This window comes from Armigeres subalbatus, chromosome 2 (genome assembly GCF_024139115.2).
Source record: "Armigeres subalbatus isolate Guangzhou_Male chromosome 2, GZ_Asu_2, whole genome shotgun sequence".
NCBI lineage: Eukaryota > Metazoa > Arthropoda > Insecta > Diptera > Culicidae > Armigeres > Armigeres subalbatus.
The window spans coordinates 323,622,822-323,644,595 of NC_085140.1; the positions used below are offsets into that span (position 1 = coordinate 323,622,822).

The 21,774-nt window shown below is 41.8% G+C and overlaps 2 protein-coding genes across 2 annotated transcripts in view; one reads left to right on the plus strand and one right to left on the minus strand.

Moving 5' to 3' along the window:
- Positions 1 to 18,597, plus strand: part of LOC134212698 (nuclear pore complex protein Nup214) — a 64,965-nt gene extending 46,368 nt beyond the window's left edge. Inside the window, exon 6 of the mRNA XM_062690783.1 lies at positions 18,478 to 18,597. The gene's annotated coding sequence lies outside the window, so the exon portion shown is untranslated. The remainder of the gene's footprint in view (positions 1 to 18,477) is intronic.
- Positions 347 to 19,064, minus strand: LOC134212699 (trifunctional purine biosynthetic protein adenosine-3). The gene is made up of 7 exons (XM_062690785.1): positions 18,549 to 19,064; positions 18,004 to 18,251; positions 4,240 to 4,634; positions 3,812 to 4,066; positions 3,531 to 3,753; positions 3,170 to 3,317; positions 347 to 3,093 (listed from the first exon to the last, which is right to left on the minus strand). Exons 1-7 carry the CDS (start codon positions 18,726 to 18,728, stop codon positions 424 to 426), a joined length of 4,119 nt encoding a protein of 1,372 aa, XP_062546769.1. The 5' UTR covers positions 18,729 to 19,064; the 3' UTR covers positions 347 to 423.
- Between the last annotated feature and the right edge of the window lie 2,710 nt (positions 19,065 to 21,774).

Sequence of the window (21,774 nt, forward strand, 5' to 3'; positions counted from 1 at the left end):
GTTCCCTGTATAATAAAACTTGACCCACCTTTTTATGAACTTTGTCGGCAAAGAAATGTCTAATTTCGTGCGGCCAAATTCTAAGTGGATCAAGCTTTAACATAAAGTTTGACTATGGTTGGGGAAAAAGGCACGGCAATAAAACCCAGAAATACAATGGAGCACTTAAAGCCAAAGAAAAGAACATAAACGTAGTCTAGCAAGAACGCAAAATCAATGTTTGCGATCTTAACAGTTCAGAAGTGAATTCGAACGTAAACAAGAGCAGGTACGGGTATGATAGAAATATGTGTTCTGTATATAAGCGAATCATACATAGATCAGTTCTCTATAATGATTTTCAAGATTTATTAATATTACAGCAATTTATTTCAAACATTAACAGATACTCTTATCCATACGTGGTCTCAGTTTCTCGTCATCCTAATGCCATTGTACTTTACCATCTTTGCCAAGGCTAATCAACCCATTGGTTACCAATCGCAGGGCTTTCGGAAACGCAACATGTTCCGAACGATGGATTCTTTCGGTCAGCGTCTGCTCGGTGTCATCATTTAACACCGGCACTGCTTCCTGCAGAATGATGGCTCCGGTATCTACTCCTTCATCCACGTAGTGTACCGTACATCCCGACTCAGAATCCCCAGCCTCCAGCGCCTGTCGTTGAGCATGAATCCCCTTGTGTTTTGGGAGCAGTGCTGGATGTATATTGATCAAACGTCCCTTCCACTTCTTGACGAAGTCTTCCGATAGAATACGCATAAAACCAGCCAAACAGATGAGGTCAATTTTATGCCGTTCAAGCTCCTCCGACATAGCTGCGTCGAACAGCTCTCTGGTTGGATATTGCTTGTGCAGAATAACCTTGGACGGGACACCTGCCTTAGCTGCGCGTTCTAACCCGAATATGTCGCTCTTATTCGCTAATACGAATACAATTTCTCCACGAATTCCGAAAGAGGTGTCCCTTGATGCGTCAATCAACGCTTGAAGGTTGCTTCCTGAGCCAGATATCAACACTGCTATACGTTTCTTGGGAAGACAGCTTGTCAGTTGGCATACTCGAAGGGTCTCGGAAAAATTTTGCACGTTCACTTTGGGTGCTTCAAAGGTGGACTTCAACACACATCCAATAGTAGTTGCTCTAAGACTTTGAAGTCTCTCGAGAACCGTTTGAGCGTATTCTTTTCCAACAATTAGAGCCATTCCAATCCCACAGTTGAATGTTTGTAGCATTTCTTGGGGTGAGAGATTTCCTTCTTTGGACAACCATCCGAATACAGGCGGAATGTGAAAACGGCTTGCGTCAATTTGAGCTCGAGTGCCCTGTGGAAGAATTTTGATCAGATTCTCAGCCAGTCCTCCGGTTCTGATGTGAGCAGAAGCTTTTATGAGATTCAATTTCAGCAGAGGGAGAAGTTCTTTGGCGTAGATTCGTGTTGGCGTTAGAAGTTCTTCTCCAAGAGATTTGTTGGTGGCACTGAAAGGAGCGCGATCGTTATAGCTTAGTCCTGCATAGTCAATGATTTTGTGAACTAGACTAAATCCGTTACTGTGCAGACCGGATGATGGCAACCCAATAATAACGTCACCTTCCGTTACACTGGTAGTTCTCGGCAGCAGTTGGTCGTATTCCGCAATACCCAGTACAAACCCGGCGAGATCATAACTTCCTTTTTCATACATTCCTGGCATTTCTGCTGTTTCTCCTCCGAGCAGAGCTGCTCCACTTTCGGTGCAACCCTTGGCAATTCCCGCAATAACTTGAGCTGCTACGTCAACTTCTAATTGGCCACAAGCATAATAATCCAAGAAGTTCATAGGATGAGCTCCATTGCACAAACCGTCGTTGACACTCATGGCTACCAGGTCTATGCCGATCGTTCCGTGTTGGTTGATCTGTTGTGCGATCTTCAGTTTGGTGCCAACACCGTCAGTCGTCAAGACAAGAACTGGGTCCCTAAAGGATCCAGCTTCATTCATTCTGAATAGACCACCAAAACCTCCCAGACCACCTATGCAACCTTTTATGGTGGTTGATTTTGCGAACGGTTTAATCTTTGTCACCAAATTGTCTCCAGCGGTAATGTCTACTCCACTGTCTTTGTACGTAATGGCTACTTTCGCATTGGTACCTTTGAAAGGTTTAGAGGCTTCCGCGATCGCTTGGCTGAAGTTGTTAACGACGACTTGTGGTGTGTTGTTTGATGTGCGGTTCAGGACCCTACCGATGACGGTACCGCCGTAGTTTTTGAGTGATTCCCAGGACTTATCGTTGGCAGGTACCACCAGGACCATACCAATACCACAGTTGAAAGTTCTCAACATTTCAGAGTCTGGGACATTACCGTTGGCTGCCAACCATCCGAAAACTGGTAAAATTCTGAAATTCTTCGCATCGATTTCAACCGCTAGGTCGGCAGTTAACACCCGAGGAATATTTTCGACTAAACCCCCGCCGGTTATGTGCGCTAAAGCTTTAACTTGTCCTTTCCGTAGGACTGGCAGCACTGATTTGATGTACAATGTAGTAGGCTTAAGCAGTTCCATTCCAAACGATAGCTTGTGTTTACTAAATGGAGCCACATCATTGAGTTTGTATCCATTGGCCTCCAGAATTTTGTTCACCAAACTGAATCCATTGCTGTGCACTCCACTAGATGGAAGTCCGATCAGAAGGTCACCACTCTTGATATCGTCTACTCTTGGGAGAATCGCATTGTGTTCCACAACTCCTACGCAATAGCCACCCAGATCGTACTTGCCAGGCTCATACATCGATGGCATCTCGGCCGTTTCGCCTCCCAGCAAAGCACAATTAGTTTCACGGCAACCCTCTGAGATACCCTTCACGATCAGTGCAGCCGTCGGGACGTCCAGCTTACCACATGCTATGTAGTCGAGGAAGGCCAACGGTTCTGCGCCGGCACAAAGAACGTCATTGACGCACATCGCCACCAGATCAATTCCAATGCTGTCCCAGTAGTTCATGGCCTCAGCTATTTTCAACTTTGTGCCAACACCATCCGTGCCCTGTACCAAAACAGGATCTTCGTAAGTTACACGCTTACCGGTTTTGTCCTCGTATGTAACCTGAAATGGTTAATCGCAGTTTTTAGGTTTGTCTTGAATATGCTTTATAGTTGATGATCTATTATATAGTACCAACCTCTTTCATTCGTAGCAGACCACCAAATCCTTTGAAGTCCCGCAAAGTGCCTGGACGATCGGTACCTCTTGCTAATGGTTCGATTCTCTTCAGGAGGTCGCTTTCTGCTTCGCGGTCAACTCCACTTCCTTTGTACGTCAGTTGCGAGCTGTTGAGAGAGGAAAAATGAGATATTGTGCGTTTTTCGAATGACTGATACCCATGAAATGAACGACTTGGTGTGTTTTAGTAGGAAGACCTGAAGTCTATGGATGTTTATTTGTGCTGTTCGAAACTACACTAATGCTATATCAGAAGAGCTGCCAATCATTTGATGACTCGGGCGAGGACTATGTAGAAAATGTAATACAAATGGAATTACTATTTTAATGCCTTTTGGGCAATATCGGTCCGGTACTGGGAACCATCGAATTTAACATCGAAGCATGCTGCTGATGCAAGCGCTGCTCCTGACCGAAGGCTTGGCTGAAGAACTACGTTGATCAAAACTCGACCGCCATTGGTAACATAGTCGCCATCAGCGTTCTTACCAACACCACTGTGGAAAACTAGATGATCAGGGCGTTTTTCGATTTCATCAAGACCTGTTAAGTAGAAAACAGGAATTATTATGTTTGTGTGTCTAAAGCATTGTAGTCGTACCTTTAATGACACAGCCCTTGGTTGACGTCTCCGGGTAACCCTTGCTCGCCATAACAACCCCAACGGCGTGAACATCTCGTCGGAACTTCAGATCCACTCCTTCCAAGCGATCCTCGCAACTGGCCTGCATGACCTCAAACAGGTCGCTTTCGAGAAGGGGTAAAATGACCTGCGTCTCTGGATCGCCGAAGCGGCAGTTGAACTCCAAGGTTTTCGGTCCGCTGGGGGTGAGCATCATTCCTGCATACAATACGCCTGTAATCACGTGACGCATTCAAACATACGGTTATCAGTTAGTACATTTGTAAGAGAAAGTGAGTAGTAATTGGCAACAGAGAAATGATGCTTGTTTACAACTAACGATTGAGTCAACTCGAGTCAACAACACCGTCTTATCGCTACGTATATGTCGCTGTGTAGTTACTGACCGTTGTATTTGATGCCTTCTTTACGTAGACCATCTACGGCGCGCTGCAGCACTTCTCGCGTGACTACCTTCAGCTCTTCCTGGGAGATAATAGGACAGGGGCAGTAGGCTCCCATTCCGCCGGTGTTGGGTCCTCGATCTTCATTTTGCAGACGTTTGTGATCCTGTGCTGGCAACATTACACGGACGGTTTTGGAGTCAACGAACGCGAGCACTGAGACTTCCTCACCGGTTAGTTTCTCTTCCACTACCACCACATCGCCAGCGGAACCGAACTTTTTGTCACCAAGGATTTCGTCTACCGCTGCACAGGCTTGATCTTTGTTTTCCGCCACGATCACACCTTTACCGGCTGCCAGACCGCTGGCTTTTACCACCAGTGCATCGAACGAAGCGCTAGAAATTATAAAATAAAGAAAAAAATAGGTTTGGCAATGACTAAATGCATTTCCGAGCTTAAAGTCGTTTTTGCCTAAATCTTTTGATTTAATTATTGCTTAGTTAGAAACTTGATTAGTCAATTTCATTCAAAGTGGAATGGTTCACACCATACTTGGAGTTTGTTACATGTAAGGACTGGAGCGTCGGAATCAACATTCGCAAATAACTTAGGAATGTCTCAAGGCGTAGCCGGTAATGTTTTCTGTCAGAATTTCCGTATTTCCGTATAATCAGTTGTTAATTACATTATGTCTAGAATTATTTACCTACCATTATTGCATCGTTAGATATTTTTTCGGTTAAAATTCCTCGTTTCTTCGTTTGTGCCGAGTTTTTGTAAAGGTCATCTGCATGTCATTTGACTAATTTATCTAAAACTTTTTTTTTATAAGCCTAAGGTAACTTTATATTTTTTAATGAACCCACACTTGGTCGGGGTTCAGTCAAAACGCACCAAGCGCCAACGAAAAATTACCGATTTTTCTGCTCAAACTTTCGTTTAGACAAATTATAATAAATTGCTTTATATCCCATCATTGTATTTGTCAAAAATTCGTCATTTTTTTGGATTGGATGTGGATTGGATTTGGATGGAATTTGAATTGAATTTGGGTTGGATTTGGATTGGATTTAAAATTTATTCAGATTGGATTTGAATTGGATTTCGATTTGATTAGGATTGGATTTGAATTAGAATTGGATTGGATTTTAAATAGATTTGGATTTGATTTAGTTTGGATTCGAATTGGATTAGGATTGGTTTTGGATTGGGTTCGGGGCTTACATTTGGATTGTATAGGACTTCTTTCTACTTGCCCAAATATCGTATAACAATAAAAGGCCGTTGACCTCGTCAGGTTTGTTGTTTCTTAATTATCCAATCATTAGTTAGATCCTAATTCAAAATATGAAATAGATTTGTGGAACAAAATAGTAACAAAATTATGAATTAAGATTTGTCTTTCGCGACCCACCACTGAACAGCCCACGACCCCCCTTCTTGTGCCCATCGGATCATGCAACTCGTGGTTCATTCGCCTCCTCCGGCGGCGAACTCTATTCGATCGGAGCGTTTTGCGGAGTCCAAAGTACGTACGATTTCCTGCCATAATGTGTCTCCGAATTTCTCTGCTGGTATCGTTATCGGAGGTCATCAGTGAGCCCAAGTAGATGAATTCTTCATCCACCTCGATTTCGTCACCACCAATACAAACTCGTGGTGGGTGGCTTACGTTGTTCTTGAGCATCTTCCTATCATGTACTTCATCATGTCTTCGACGTGTTGATGACTAATCCAATCCGTTTAGCTTCGCTTTTCAGTCTGATGTAGGCTTCCTCCATCCTCTCAAAGTTACGTGACATGATATCAATGTCGTCGGCGAAACCAAATAACTGGACGGACTTCGTGAAAATCGTACCACTCGTGTCAATCCCTGCCCTTCGTATCACTCCCTCCAAAACGATGTTGAATAGCAGACACGAAAGACCATCACCTTGCCGTAACCCTGTGCACGTTTCGAAGGTACTCGAGAATGTCCTGAAACTCGAACTACGCACATCACCCGATCCATCGTCGATTTGATCAACCGTGTCAACCGTGGATTCCCGGATAAATCCGTGTTCGTGCATTAGCTGACGTAGCTGGTCCCCATCGATTGTATCATATGCGGCTTTGAAGTCGATGAATATATGATGCGTGGGCAGTGGGCACGTTGTATTCGCGGTATTTCTGCAGAACTTGGCGAATGACGAACACATGGTCCGTGGTGGAGCGTTCGCCCATAAAACCCGCCTGGTACTGCCCCACGAACTCTCTTGCAATTGGTGCTAGTCGACGGCATAAAATTTGGGAGAGTACCTTGTAGGCGGCGTGCAGCGCTCTAGCCAATGCCTCACCACCGTGTTCAATTAGCTCTCCTGTTAGATGGTCAACCCCAGGGGCTTTGTTCTTTAGCCGGCCAATCTCCTCCTGGATTTCCTGGAGATCCGGAGCCGGTAAAATTATGTCTTGCGCGCGTTCTCCGAGGTTCATCACCATACCGCCATTTTCGTCTGTCACATCGCCATTTAGGTGTTCTTCGTAGCAGTGTTGGTAAAACCATTCATAAAACTCAATCATTGAGTGCTCCCGTGCGAACTAACTCGTTAACGAATTTAAAATAATGCATCACGTCTGAGTTTTTCATGCTAGAACGGATCATTTCACTCATTAAGCAAAAAAATCATTTTGCTCTAAAAAGTGTTTATAATCAATTTGGGGGCAATTTATTGTTTACACACGCAAGAGTATCCATTGTTCTATGTGTTGAACGTTAATTCACTGTTATTTTACGAAGGAGAACAAAAGAAAACCTACGATGATTCAAGTGGATGATTCAACTCATCCATGATTTTTTAGGTGCTGAATTGGGTGCGTTTTTGAACTCACGAGTGATTTGAATCGTTGATGAGTTTTGAGATTTTCCCAACACTGCTTCGTAGTGCTGCCGCCACCTTTGGATCACCTCACGCTCGTTCATAAGAAGGTTCCCGTTTATGTCCTAACACATATCAGGCTGTGGCACGTGCCCTTACGTGAATGGTTCATCTTCTCATAAAACTTTCGTGTGTTATTAGCGCGGTACAGTTGCACCGTCCCTTCACGGTCTCTATCTTCCGGCTGGCGCTTTTTCCTCCGGAAAATCGAGTTTTGTCGCTCTGGGGCAAGAGTCGCTTTTATGCGCTCTTCTTCCACTAACTGCTCTCATTCGCCGTCATACCAGTCGTTTCTCTGATCCGGGGGCACCGTGCCAAGTGCAGCGGTTCCGGTGCTACCAATGGCGGATCGAATATTTCTCCAGCCATCTTCAAGAGACGGTGCGCCTAGCTGCTCTTCCGTTGGGAGTACCACTTCCAGCTGCTGCGCGTATCCTTGGGCTAGTCTACCGTCTTGTAGCCGCCCAATGTTAAGCGTTCGACTTCGACAAGTGTTGTACACCGTCGAGAGTTTTGAGCGCAGACATACTGCAATGAGGTAGTGGTCGGATTCAATATTCGCACTGCGGTAAGTGCGGACGTTCGTGATGTCGGTGAAGAACTTACCGTCGATTAGAACGTGTTCGATTTGGTTTTACGTTTCTTGGTTAGGTGGTCTCCATGTGGCCTTGTGGATATTTTTGCGGGGAAAGAAGGTGCTTCGGACTACCATTCCGCGGGAGGCTGCGAAGTTCATCCATCGTTGGCCGTTATCATTCGATACGGTGTGCAGATTATCCGATCCGATGACCGGTCTATACATTTCCTCCCTTCCTACCTGTCGCCGATGACGATTTTGACGGCCCGCAGTGGGCATCCATCGTACGTCTGCTCCAGCTGTGCGTAGAACGCTTCTTTCTCGTCTTCGGGACTTCCTTCGTGTGGGCAGTGCACGTTGATGATGCTATAGTTGAAGAAACGGCCTTTTATCCTCAGCTAGATTGGCTGATTGCGTTGATTGGTTGCCACCCAATCACACGTTGGCGTATCTTACCCAGCACTATGAAGCCGGTTCCCAGCTCGTTGGTGGTGACACAGCTTTGGTAGAATGCAGCCGCTCGATGTTCGCTACGACGTCGAAGTTGCGGGGATGTAATTCATCGTAGATTATGCTGCCGCAACCTGCGAAACCTAGCGATTTACAGTTCCATGTTCCAAGCTTCCAATCGTTATCCTTTATTCGTCGCCTAGGTCTTTGCCGCTTATATCGAGTCGTATTATCTTTTATATTGCTCGTAATTATTGGTATATATAGTAAATATATTGGTATATTATTCCAGGCGGCTTTATTGGGCCTGCGGAAACCTCCTATCTCGTCGGAGGGCCATTGTGGCGCATGCAATGTTTTAATGGACCAATCAATAAGCAAAAACTGCCGCTATGAAATGAACAGATCGCGCCACCGTAGACATGCTCTGTCAAACACACATGAATAGAAATATGCGTATACAGTGCCGCCGTTGTTTTGATGCGGTGCGTGCAAAATGAGTTACCTTGATTGATCCATTATTAAAAATTGGGGTTGTATACAAGACACGACCGCTCGACGTAAACTACGTAAAACCAAATATAGTACACTGAACCAACTATTCCGTTCTATATAGAAGAGAAGGAACCATCCCACGACAATACTACCCAGCTTTAGCTGCATCTCCCATTCTAAAAAAGAGTAGGGACTCCATTTTCTAGCGGCTGGGCCACCCCATTCATACAACCCAGTTCAATAATAGATAATACCCTAAAAGTAGGCAATTACCAAGGATTGGAACGCGCTTTATAAGGGATGCTTAATGCATGAAAAAACTAAAATTTTCAATAGTTCAGCGTTGATAATCAATAGTTTTAATACTACTGGCAAATTGGTGGAAAGTTTACGAATCGATTGATATATAAATCATTAAAATCCATTGAAAGATAAAGGACCTATTAATGTTACAAATCTTACATGATTTCGTGACGGTCTCCAGTTTTTAAATTCTCCAGGGGCGTCTCGTGAACTTTTGGTACACCTGTTCTACCAGCCTGCTAAAAAAAATATACATCAAGCTGAGGTTTCGAATGAAAGTTGTGTATTTGATCTAATATTATAACCTTTTCTTGTACAACGTAACCAAATATTAGAAAAAAAAAACAATTTAAACAGAAAGGATTTTTAAAACAATAAACAGCTTCCTAATCTCCCTACTAAATTAATCTCTTTTGTTTGTTCTAAAAATGTTTCAAATTAAGATGCATTTAAAATTTAAAACTCTCCCAATTCGTCCGAAATCTAACTTGGTAACAGTTGACGATAACTGGATGTTGCTCAGAATAGAGATCTTTCAAATCGGCTCTTTCCACCATTCGGTTGCGCAGGACCCATCGCCCCTAGCATTTAAAAACTCTCACATATTTTGTTGTTATGAAGGAAATGTAATTAACCATTATTAGTATCATCATTTGATGCGACCCCAGATTGAGTCTACTGCAATGTTTTAGAGTTATTTAGTTTTTCAAATTTAGTGAAAACTATGCCTTTTTTTATGTTGATTGGTTTTGATTATTTTGAAAAAAAAAACATTATTGAATAATTCAATTTTATAATATTTTATAATAATCAAATTTTGATGTCTTTTTAAAAGCTCAAACATTAATTTAATATTGTTCTTGATACTGAATTGTTTATGATGCATAATCATCAGGAGAAAAAAAACTAACCGTTCCCAATCATCGAAGTATAATCGAAAGCGTGTGCGGTCGCGGTGCGCCTTTCGGCAAAGCACAGCCCGACACTCCGACCGAGTCTAACCGAAGATACGTCGCGTCGTTGGTTGTTCTCGCAGCACGTCGAACGGGTTGGACTCCTGCGCACATAGCACGCATAACATTCATCTAAACGTGCCTGCGTTGCATGCGAAAGAGGATGATGTGAGGAAACGAAGAAAGCTGGCAACGCTCACGCTGGTTCTACGCGCGCGGAGAACAAGTGCGCATACCAAGGAGGAAATTATTTCAAAACTTTCGTCATGGCGCAGGCTTTAAATTTTACTTCTGCCAGCGCTGCTGTTGGTTCTTTATGAATCGTACGACTGGCAAAAGCTTTCTATGTGATGTGGTGTGCTGTTATTCGTCAGAGAAACACATATTTAACTGATCTTGTCTGAGTTGATCCGTCTACGCAATATTTTGTTTCGTTAGATATTAAACCATCATTGGAAACATTACGTGAAACTTTGTTTAAAAATTTCACTAAGTAATTATTTGCCCTAATAAATAATTGCAAAGAAATTAATTGTAAGGACATTAACTTTCCTACTTCTGAACTAAAAATGGTTACCTGTTCCATGAACAGGTAGAACATATGGACGAGTCGCCTCTGAAATTCTCAGTTGACACCCTGTATCAGAGTCTTCCCCTTAGACGTAGTTTACGTCAAAAACTGTTGGTCTGTTCTGTAGAATATTGTTAAGTTATAGTAAGCCATGAATTCTGTAAACGCCAATAAATCATTATCTATTCAAACGTGTTCACAATCAGACGTATCTTTACTAACAGGTTATGGGCCTCACGTCTCATAGCTACCGTTGTTAGCTACTGAATGCAACAAACTTTTGTTTTTATCCGAACAAATTTTCACAATGGAAAATCCAAGAGAAGGGAATTCTGGATTGCCAGATGGATCTCAAGTTGGAAGGTCAAGAGGGAATCCTCGTTTTACAAGTAGCGTTTCACTACCCATTACGGAGAGACTTCGAGGACGCGAGAATTATAGTTCCTGGGCGTTCAGTATGAAGATGATTCTAATTAAGGAAGGAACCTGGGGTGCTGTGGATGTCGCGGACAATGTAGCGATCGACGAGGATGTTTCGTTGCGTGCTCTAGCTACGATTTGTTTAAGCATAGAATAAATAAACTATAGCTTAGTTCAAGAGGCCAAAACAGCACGTGAAGCATGGAAGAATCTCAAGAGCGCTTTCCAGGACAGTGGAATGACTCGACGGATGGGTCGGCTGCGGAAGCTCACGAGTATTCGGTTGGCAGAATGCAAGTCGGTTGAAGAGTACGTGAATGAAGTCATGTCTACAAGCCACAAATTAGCCGAGGTAGGGTTCAAGGTCGATGACACATGGTTGGCCAGTCTACTTTTGATGGGATTACCTGAAAACTATGAGCCGATAATAATGGGTTTAGAAGCGTCGGGAACCAGGATAACAGCAGATTCGGTGAAAGCAAAAATCTTACAAGAAGTGAAAGTTTCAAGTGTTCCCAAATCATGTGGATCCGATGGAGCGTTTGCAAGTAATTTTCAAAAGAAACCGCCAAAAAAGGATAAATCAAGCATCAAATTCTTCAAGTGCAAACGAATTGGACATTTTGCTTCGGAATGCAGTCAGAGAAACACGAATGAATATTCTGGTATTGGACTACATCGCAAGAAGAATTCGAGTAATGCCGCTTTTAGTGCCAGTGTGAAACATTTAAAGAATGAAGAACGCTGGATTTTCGATTCTGGTGCTACCGTTCACATGTGTCGTGATAGGAGACGCATCGTTGATGGTAAAGAAATGTCCCAAACTATCAATATACCCAATAACGCAGAAGTTCCGGTAGTTGCTGTTGGGAACGTTTTTCTAGAAGCTGCAGTTCAAGGAAGTTCGTGTGAAGTTTCTCTTTCGGATGTTCTTTGTATTCCAGAATTAGCCATAAATTTGCTATCGGCATTATTCGGGAGAACGGCATTGCCTACGAGACAACGGTACCATACAATCCTGAACAAAATGGCTTAGCAGAAAGGATGCTGGATTGACCAAACGGTTCTGGGCAGAAGCTGTATGTACTGCTGTATACCTAATAAATAGATCACCTACGAAAGGAGTCACTGTTATGTTCGGTCGGTCACAGCGTTCGGTGCAAAAGCGATGGCCTATGTACCGAAGAACAAGTGACAGATATGGGATAAGAAATCTCAAGCATGTTTCTTCGTTGGATATGCAACAAATTCCAAGGGCTATCGGTTGCATGATCCACAGACTGGTAAAATTGTCATAAGTAGAGACGTAATTATCCTAGATGAACGTATGGACAGTAGTGATCACGATGAAGTGATAGCGGTCGAAGCAAATCAAATGGAATTATTGACTGAATATGCAAACGATACGGATTCGAATACTGAAACGGAGACTATTGAAGACGATGACAGTGATGATAAAAGTATGGATGGCTATGAATCAACCGTTGATGAATTTGATGCAACTGTTGTAGTGGAGCCTGTTATCAACAATGCGCTCCCTCCGCAAATTTCAGTGCCACCAATAGAACGTGTGGTATAGCGCAGCGCGAGGGAGCGCCGACCCCCAGGCAAGTATTTTGATTATGAGGTAACATACGTTGCCTTCTCTCAGAAACTTGCTACTTCACAGAACAATTCTAAATTTCGTCGTCGCACAGAGTGGCAGAGTGATCCTACCGAATTGGTAACACCCAGCACTTATTGTGAAGCGATGGCACAAGGTTGCAAAGAGCAATGGATAGATGCAATGAAAGTCGAGTATGAAGCACTAATGCAGAATTAAACGTGGATTATGACAGAATTACCAGTAGGAAGAAAAGCGTTACGAAATAAATGGGTGTACAAAATCAAGATAAACTCGGATGGTTCCATTGAACGGTTTAAAGCAAGGCTGGTAATTAAGGGCTGCTCTCAGATTGAAGGTGTGGATTATACCGAGACATACTCACCTGTCGTACGATATTCAACAATTCGGTATCTTATGGCCAAGGCTGTGGAGTTGAACATGTCAATTCATCAAATGGACACAGTTTCCGCGTTTTTGCAAGGTAATTTAAGAGATGAAGAGATTTACATGCAACAGCCCGAAGGTTTTGAGGATGGTACGAACCGAGTGTGCATGTTGAAAAAGGCACTTTATGGACTGAAACAGGCCAGCCGGGTTTGGAATCTCAAATTAGACAAAGAATTGAAGCGAATAGGTCTTAAAAGATCACAGTTCGACCCTTGTGTTTACTATTTAATCGATGGGGATCAAATACTGATAGTGACGATATATGTTGACGATTTTCTAATTTTTTCGAACAATGCTGATTGAACTAGTGAAACGAAAACTTGCGAAGAAATTCAGAATGGAAAACTTAGGAGAAGCAGAACAAGTCTTAGGAATCAAAATAACTAATGGAGAAGGTATTATAGCAATTGACCAAGAACGTTATATGTTATATAAATGAATTATTGGAAAAGTTCAAGATGGTGGGATGTAATTCCGTACAAACTCCTTTGGATCCCAATCAAAAATTAACAAATGAAATGAAACCAAAGACGGAAGCTGAACGATGAAGAAGAATCCTTTTCGTCAATTGGTCGGAAGTTTGCAGTTCCTTGCTCAGTGTTCAAGACCTGATATTTGTCATGCTGTAAATTTGGTGAGTGGTTTTTGTGAAGATCCTGGGGAAGCGCACTGGACTGCTGCAAAACGTATTTTGAGATATCTGGAAGGAACTAAAAAGTGGAAGCTCACTTACTCGAAAAATGCTGCGAATCAACTGCAAGCTTTCACTGATGCTGGCTGGGGAAACGATGTGGATACAAGGCGCTCTACTAGTGCATATGTATTTATAAAAAAACGGAGGAGCTGTGGCTTGGAGTTCGCGTGAACAACCCACTGTGGCACCACTGAAGCTGAGTATATGGCACTTCCGGCTGCAACTCAAGAGGCCATTTGGTGGAGAGGCTTTATTGCTGAATTGGAAGGTAACTTATCGCCAATCCAAGTCAATTGTGACAATCAAAGTGCCATCAGTCTAGCGGAAAAAAAAATGGGATATTCCCCTAGAAGTAAGCATATAGACATAAGGCACCACTTTGAACGAGAGCAAGTTGAACAGAAAACTATCAAATTGATGCACGTTGCATCGAGGGATCAGTTAGCTGATATCCTCACAAAAGCTGTACTCGCCCCCAAGTTAATGGAAGCAAGGACATCTCTAGGAGTTATTAAATTATAGCTTAAGGGGGGATGTTAAGTTATAGTAAGCCATGAATTTTGTAAACGCCAATAAATCATTATCTATTCAAACCTGTTCACAATCAGACGTATCTTTACTAACAAATATATCGCTCATTCGAGCCTGAGCCGTTGACTTAGACGGAGACATATTATACTTGTTATATATTTCAATTCGATAAAGAAACCCCTTATACGGTAACATATTGTTTAAATAATTATTATTATCATCTTAGTGATAGTACATCACACTCACCACATCCAGGAACGTATGGATGGTGTTGCCGAATTGTTGTCCTCTGCCAGTGTTGGGAAAAATTAAAAATCTCAAAACTCATGAACGATTCAAATCAAACGTGAGTTGAAACGCACCCAACTCAGCACCTAAAAAATCATTGCTGAGTTGAATCATCCATTTAAATTATCGTAGGTTTTCTTTTGTTCTTCTTCGTAAATTAACAGTAAATTAACGTTTAACACATAGAACAATGGATACTCTTGTGTATGTAAACAAAAAATTGCCCCCAAATTGATTTAAACACTTTTTGGAGCGAAATGATTTTTAGGGAAATGAGTGAAAGTGCAGAAAAATATAATTTGCCATGTTTATATTGACGCTTACCGCTGAAAGTGCCTCACCGTTGATAATCGAATTAATATCTACGCGGTACGTTACTTAGTTCATTGAAGATGTGATTAGTATTAAGGTAATTTATCAATTAGTGGAATGTACAGAATTATTCAATTATACTCAGATTCAATCGAATATTAACAGCGCAAAGCCAACTATGAATGTGTCTGACAGTGAGGCTGACGACGAAGAAAGGTTGACTCTAAGGCTGATGACATACTGGGAGCGAAGAGAAGCGAAGCGAAGAGGTTGGTGATAAGCAAAGCGAAGTGAAGCGGCGATTAAAGCGAGCTATGACATACTGAAAGCGTTTTTCGGAGTGTTGATCTCGCAACAAATACAAGTGTAAAAAGATGGATTTTCTCAGATGTAGAATATTTTGCTTCTCCAAGCATATTTAGCACAAAGAGAAGAGTGTTGGGGAGATTTATAGAATGTCGCAATTGAAAACCGATTTTATGATGTGAGCGATAGATTATCACCACATACAAACAGACGTAGGACGTAGCTATGGTAAAACTTTTTGGGCCATGTTTTATTCCTATTTTACGTTTGCTCCTATGGAAGATCCATTAATTACGTAACGGGAAATTTTCAACACCACCCCCCCCCCCCCCCCCTACGTTACACTTTTTGTATGAAACATCTGAAAATTTTGTTTGAAAATTGAAAATCATCACACTTCGCCGACAACACCTCTCCCCCTTCAAGCGTTACGTAATTTATGGATGTTCTTCTTACAACATTTCTCTCCACTGAAGTTGATTTCTCGGGAGATACGCACATCATGAAAACAACTTACACAAAAATCGTTTTGTCTCGGCAACCTTTTTGAAAAACGGCGTAAACAAACGCAAATCCCAAAAATCCGCAGAAAAAAGGGAAACCATTTCCCACCAATGGCCGGCAAAAAATTGGGACAACAATTTCCTTATCTATCGGATTGTTCCCGAAGTTTTAATATGCGGACATAAGCAAAAATTGCGCAAACTCGATTTTCGTTGAAGTTGAAGGGCTTTTCAAAATACAGTGAACGTTCGCTAATTGGGGTTTTTCTAGTTGGGGCGCTTTTTAGTTGGGGGTTCGCTAATTGGGGCGAAACCCAATTAAAAAGCAGCTAAACGTCAGAATGTGACGTCAAAAATGCGTTGACGTTTTGTTTCCGTGTTTGGCGGAATCGATATTTTCTGGCGCGTAAAATTTTCCTTTGTTCAATGCAAAAAGTAAACAACATTGACGCTTGTCAAAACGCCCCAATTAGCGAACGGCATTCGCTAGTTGGGGTGAGGTCGTGCCCCAATTAGCGAACGATCACTGTACACGGTACGTATCTCCCGCGTAAAAACCGACTCCAGTGTAAAATCAAATATCAAAGCGATTGAACACAACTTTTTCATTCGGTTCAAACGCGCATCACAGACGCGTGAAAAATCTATCATTTGAAACTAATCCTAAATACGAGAACGATATTAAAATAACAAGTTCAATATCCATTTGTCTGTGGTAACAGCAAAATACGTGTTTTTTGTTTCAAAGTGTTTCTTAATATATGCACTGCACCAGAATATTCCCAATATTAATGAGTACCGCTACTATGAAATACATCATATACATGTAGCTAAAACCATACATATTTTAATGTTTTCAACCTTAACCAAATTAACAAAATAAACAATGTTGCTTTCGTCTCCCGCAATACTTTTCACCCACAGCCATTTTACACAACTGCGAACGAGGGTAAACTCAAATCAACAAACATACAGAAGTGATCCTTTGCGATCTCGCGCGGCAAAGCACTCTACGAACTGCTTCGCCTCTTTGGCTACCGCTTCTCGCCTCTTCTCATCGCTTCCACTATGACAGGTATAAGCGATTTCCATATATCGCTCATTGAGGTAGCTTTCACGCGGACGCTTCGCTTCCCTCTCAACTCTTCTAATCGCTTCTCTTCTCTCCCAGTATGGCATCAGCCTAAGTATTTTGAACTCTGTACATGACAGGAGGGTGAAACGCCTGTCATCCGCGGTACAATGGCACTCTACCCAACATCGTTTTTGGTTCTTCTGTTTTTGGTACCCAGTTTCTGGGTGGTATACCCGAATTCAGCTGCTCATTGTGGGTAATTGGCTCGTACGCAGTTAGTGCTAATTGTCGGCAATTAACTTTCCCTGGCGAAAACTTGCAATTGGTTGAGGTATATCGAGCCTTTAGTGTTTGAATGGCTTTCTTATGTCGAAAAGAAGCCCGTTGATACTTCCGAATCTTTGTTATCATGAAATCAGCGAAAATAAAACAAAAACATTGTACGCCATATTGAACGAATGGTGGATAGGCGTATTAGTTTCCTCTTCAGTCCCCTGGTACATGAGCACATATCATCTCATATCACTATATTGCCTAATCCACAATAACCATGCTAGTGCAAATGTTGAACAAAATGGAAATTTTCCAAACCAAACATTTTGTTTATTACGAATAGCTATTCAATAGCCTCACTCATAAAACCGTTTCCATGGATGATTATTTCATAGCATGGAAAAGCATTTCAAATCCCATTCCCTATACTGCCCCTAATTCACATAAGCGTCCCATGTCAGTTTTCTAAAACTTGAGTAATATGCCGTTGAATTTTTCAGGCTGAATGTATAAAAAAAATCTAATAAATTGATAAAATTCTTTATCTGTACATATACATTGCTATGGAGCTATTAAATGGACCATAATTATATTTATTTGTTGTGCAAAAGTGCATCAAAATCTAGAATGTGACTGTTATGTGAATAAATAGCAAGATGGGACAACACAAGTGGGTTTTGAGTTTGATTTGATTTGATTTTTAGAACAAAGCCTATTATTTTATCAGTTTTTCTTGAAGGTCATTTTAAGCGTATTTCTGGAAGAAAATCAAATTCGACATGGGACTCTTATGCGGATCGCGGCAGTATACTGCCGCAATACGCATATTTATCCCATGTTTGCTAAGATTCCATATGTACATGGGACAGTTATGCGTATAACGGCAGTATATACCTTGCTAGTAAAATTTCCATAACATATCACATCACATTTCTTCAGATAGCGATAGCGTTCAAAGTCGCGAATTGACTATTTACAAGGTTTTACACATACCCGTCAGTTTGAATAAATATTCTTTAATAACTTCATACTATCTTAGACGTACCTCCTGATGAACACTTTAGCATCCTCCGCCTTGGTGAACGACGAATAACGCGCTGTCGGAATCCCATGTCGGTGCATAAAGTCCTTGGACCAGTTCTTGTCGGCTTCGATCTGGGCTCCCTTTAGGCTCGGTCCAAAGCACTTGATACCCGCCGACTGGAGCTTATCGCCGATACCCTGAGCGAGCGGATCTTCAGGTCCCACCGCAACCAGATCGATCACATTGCTCTTGCACCAAGCAACTATCGCCTAACAACAAAAACAAGAAACCATATTGATCGCACTTTGTCAATAACTCGCTAGGCTTGTTTGTACAGCACTGTGATTATCGCCTCCGACAGAGGTCACCATCCGTTGAACCCTCTAGTTCGTATGCATAGCGGAGCAAATATTTTTCCTGTTCTTCAATACGATTTACTTCTGATTGCATAGTTTTCATGATAATTAATTTTCTTGTTTTCTAAAATTTAATTAGGTTTAACGCACTTCCAAAGCAATGGGAACTAAAGGGTTAGATGCCGCCGGTATCATGTATCCAATACTAACATCGAGATTCGCCACACTGATATTGCTGACGAGAGACACTTTATCCAATTGCCCGATACCTGGACTGCCTGGCAAGGCGTACACTTTGGCCACTTTTGGGCTTTGAGCCAGCTTCCAGCAGATTGCATGTTCACGACCTCCACCACCAACCACAAGGACATTCTTCAAGGTACCACTCATGTTATTATTTCTGATCGTCAATCTCGGCGAGTTCTGATAACTGGTCAGCTTCTTTTACACCAAAAACTAGATTTGCAAAACTAGATTAGAAGTAATTATCACAAAATCAGTTCAACAAAAGCACTCTTTATCGCGTGAGGATTACTGCAACACTGATCGTAGCGCGTTGGAAGAGATTATGAGGAAATCTGAGGGAAAGCACTTCAATTTAAGTCCTGGAACCATGTGCGCACACGACGTATGAGCGTTCGAATTAATCAATGGTACGAGTAAAAAGAAGCGATAGATTGTCGTTGGAATACAAGCATAGATTGCAGTTGCGCTCTTCACTATGTACGTTAGACTGTTTCAAATAAACTTGGTTGAGACGAGGTAGATTTACCAGACCGTTATTTATTAGGTATGTAGAAATAAAAAGTTAGACGGGCAAGCGTTTTGAAACGATAGAAAATCTTTTTTAAATATGATTCAAATGTATCTCTACAATAGAGTTTATTATGATTTTCTAACAATATTACTTAAAGAAGATCTATTGATTACATCACCAAAATTGATCATTTTCAACCCATTTTCTTCCAAAAGATCTTCCTTCTGCTCATCATCATGATATTAATTGTCATTTTATAACCTTATTGATATCTTATTGGATACAATTTCCAGTTAGTACATAGACTTTTCGGATTTTCATTAAATTTAGGATTAGGTCATAAAACTAGAAAGCTACTTTAACAATTTAGGTATCTTAAATTTTATTTGATTTCATACATAAACCGGGATGATACTTAACCGGTCTGATATGTGATCCTCGGTTCTTCCGTGTTCCATCATTATACACTGACAAGGGGATGTGCTGAGTGCTGGCTGGAATGAAAACAAGTTTTCGTTGTGCTATGTATAATGTATCTGTGATTCCACTACACGTACTACACATGCCATCTAATCAATTGTACCACGAACATCGGGACCGCTTTGCGATTTGGGCGTAACTTATTTTGTAAACAAACATTGGAAGGCGAATTCCTGCTAAAACAAGCATTTCATGAGGAAACCACGGTATCAATCCGATAGATTAAGCTTTCTTCTACCAGATAAGGGAATTAGTTTAGGATGAAAACGCTTGCATTCTCCGGAATTCATGAAGCAATGTTTGTTTACAAAATAAGTTACGCCCAAATCGCAAATCAGTCCCGACATATCAAAGCAAACTTTCTCCACAGTTGTGCAGAACAATGTTGGTGTATAGGCTTATGAGCTTTTTGAAGTCTTATCTAAATTCTTATAAGAAATTGTTAACGATTGAATCGCATTTATTGGTTTCGACATCAAATGGTAGATAGGGTAAATGATATATTTTAGACATGTACATATTTTGGTCTGAGCTTTTTCAATCATTAGGGTAATTCGCCAAATGTTGAACGGCTTATTTCTTCGCCTATTGTTGAACGCACGTGCATTTCTTATGGGAGTTCAACAATAGGCGACAAAATTAGCCGTTCAACATTCGGCGGTTTCCCCTAATAGAAAATCTATAGGGAAGATTTTATCAAAGTATGGCCGTTGCGTTAAATTTACCTTTACTTTAGCAGCTCCTGATGCTCACCAATGTACTATCGTTTATTCCCGGAAATTTTAACATTTTTAATCTGAACACTTTTAAAGTTGAACCCCGTTCGTTTGAACATCGTTTAAATTTTAAATGGTTCAAACGTGATTTCTGGCGCTTAATCTAAGCAAAGGCAATTTTATAGTATTTTTCACATATGGCGTTTATGCGACGGGGATAGAGTCGGTGTTGCGTTTCGGATGTGGTAATGTAGCATCGCATCGTTCCGACTCTTACAGCAGACAAGACATGGATGTTGTCTTTAACCAGTGAACCAGTTGTGAACCAGCCAAGAGCTGAAAGCCTCTTTAATAAAGAAGAAGAAAAAAACCCAGATTAATCCACCTAGCGGTGACGATGCCTTTCTCGATTCAATTGTTTGGTTCCGCCGTAGTGTGATACACATCATAAATAATTGCCTACATTACGGCTCTTGCAAACGCTATATAGAGAATCAACCAACCAAACTTAAATGGATCAACACACCATTTCCTTCATAACTTTTGAACGCAATGACCGATCGTGATTATATTCAATAGTGATCAACTAGTGGGCTGCAAAATGGTGGGTTGACATCAAGGAAGGAGAGCCCAACAGAGATCTGGTCCCCACAAGTCCCTATCTCACGCTTCCACGGGTCGTCCGATGATAAAAGACCGCCAGCTAAGGGTTGTGTACTTGAGCCTGGGCACTGTTGTCCTTCTGACATCAGCTAGAGTGAGAAGGTACGCCTCGAGCGTCTGTGCACCAGGAGGTGCGGCTCAAACAGCGTCTGCCTGGTACCCAGCGGCTGATTAACGAAATGCTGTATCGCGTCAGCTATACCTAAGGGGGCAGCCCCATCATCGCGATGTAGGTAACGCGACCCCGGTAAGGTAGCTTACTGAAGCCTCTCAAATACCACGAAAAATGGAGATAGAAGAAAAAGAGAACGTTATTTTTGGCAACCGACCCGGCAACGAAATAAGGACTATTATTGGAAACTCGGTACCTGGAATGTCAGGACCCTAAATGAACCTGGACGAGTGAGCCTTCTGGCTCGTGAACTGCAGAAGGTTGGAGTGAACGTGGCTGCTATTCAAGAAGTCCGATGGCCTAGATCCGGAGAACGTGAATTCCGAGCCGAGGACCCCACGACCAACACTGCATTCAAGTATAAAGTATAACATCTATTACAGCGGCAGTGAAAAAGCAGAGGATGGAGTTGGTTTCGTAGTGATGGGCAAGCAGATGAAGCGAGTGATGTAGTGGAAACCCATTAGCGAACGAATCTGTGTGTTGAGGATACGGGGCAAATTCTTCAATTACAGCCTAATCAACGTTTACGCACCGACAAACGATAAATCCGACGACGTGAAGGACACGTTTTATAAATGTCTTGATAAAGCCTATGGAGAGTGCCCAAAGTATGACGTGAAAATTGTTATCGGAGACGCTAACGCT

Excerpts from the sequence above, each read along its gene's own strand:
- LOC134212699 (XM_062690785.1), bottom strand. The coding sequence starts at position 18,728 with ATGAGTGGTACCTTGAAGAATGTCCTTGTGGTTGGTGGTGGAGGTCGT. Across the intron at positions 3,754-3,811 it reads CAAGGGCTGTGTCATTAAAG|GTCTTGATGAAATCGAAAAA; the intron begins GTACGACTACAA and ends TCTACTTAACAG. Across the intron at positions 3,318-3,530 it reads GCCCAAAAGGCATTAAAATA|CTCGCAACTGACGTACAAAG; the intron begins GTAATTCCATTT and ends CTCTCTCAACAG.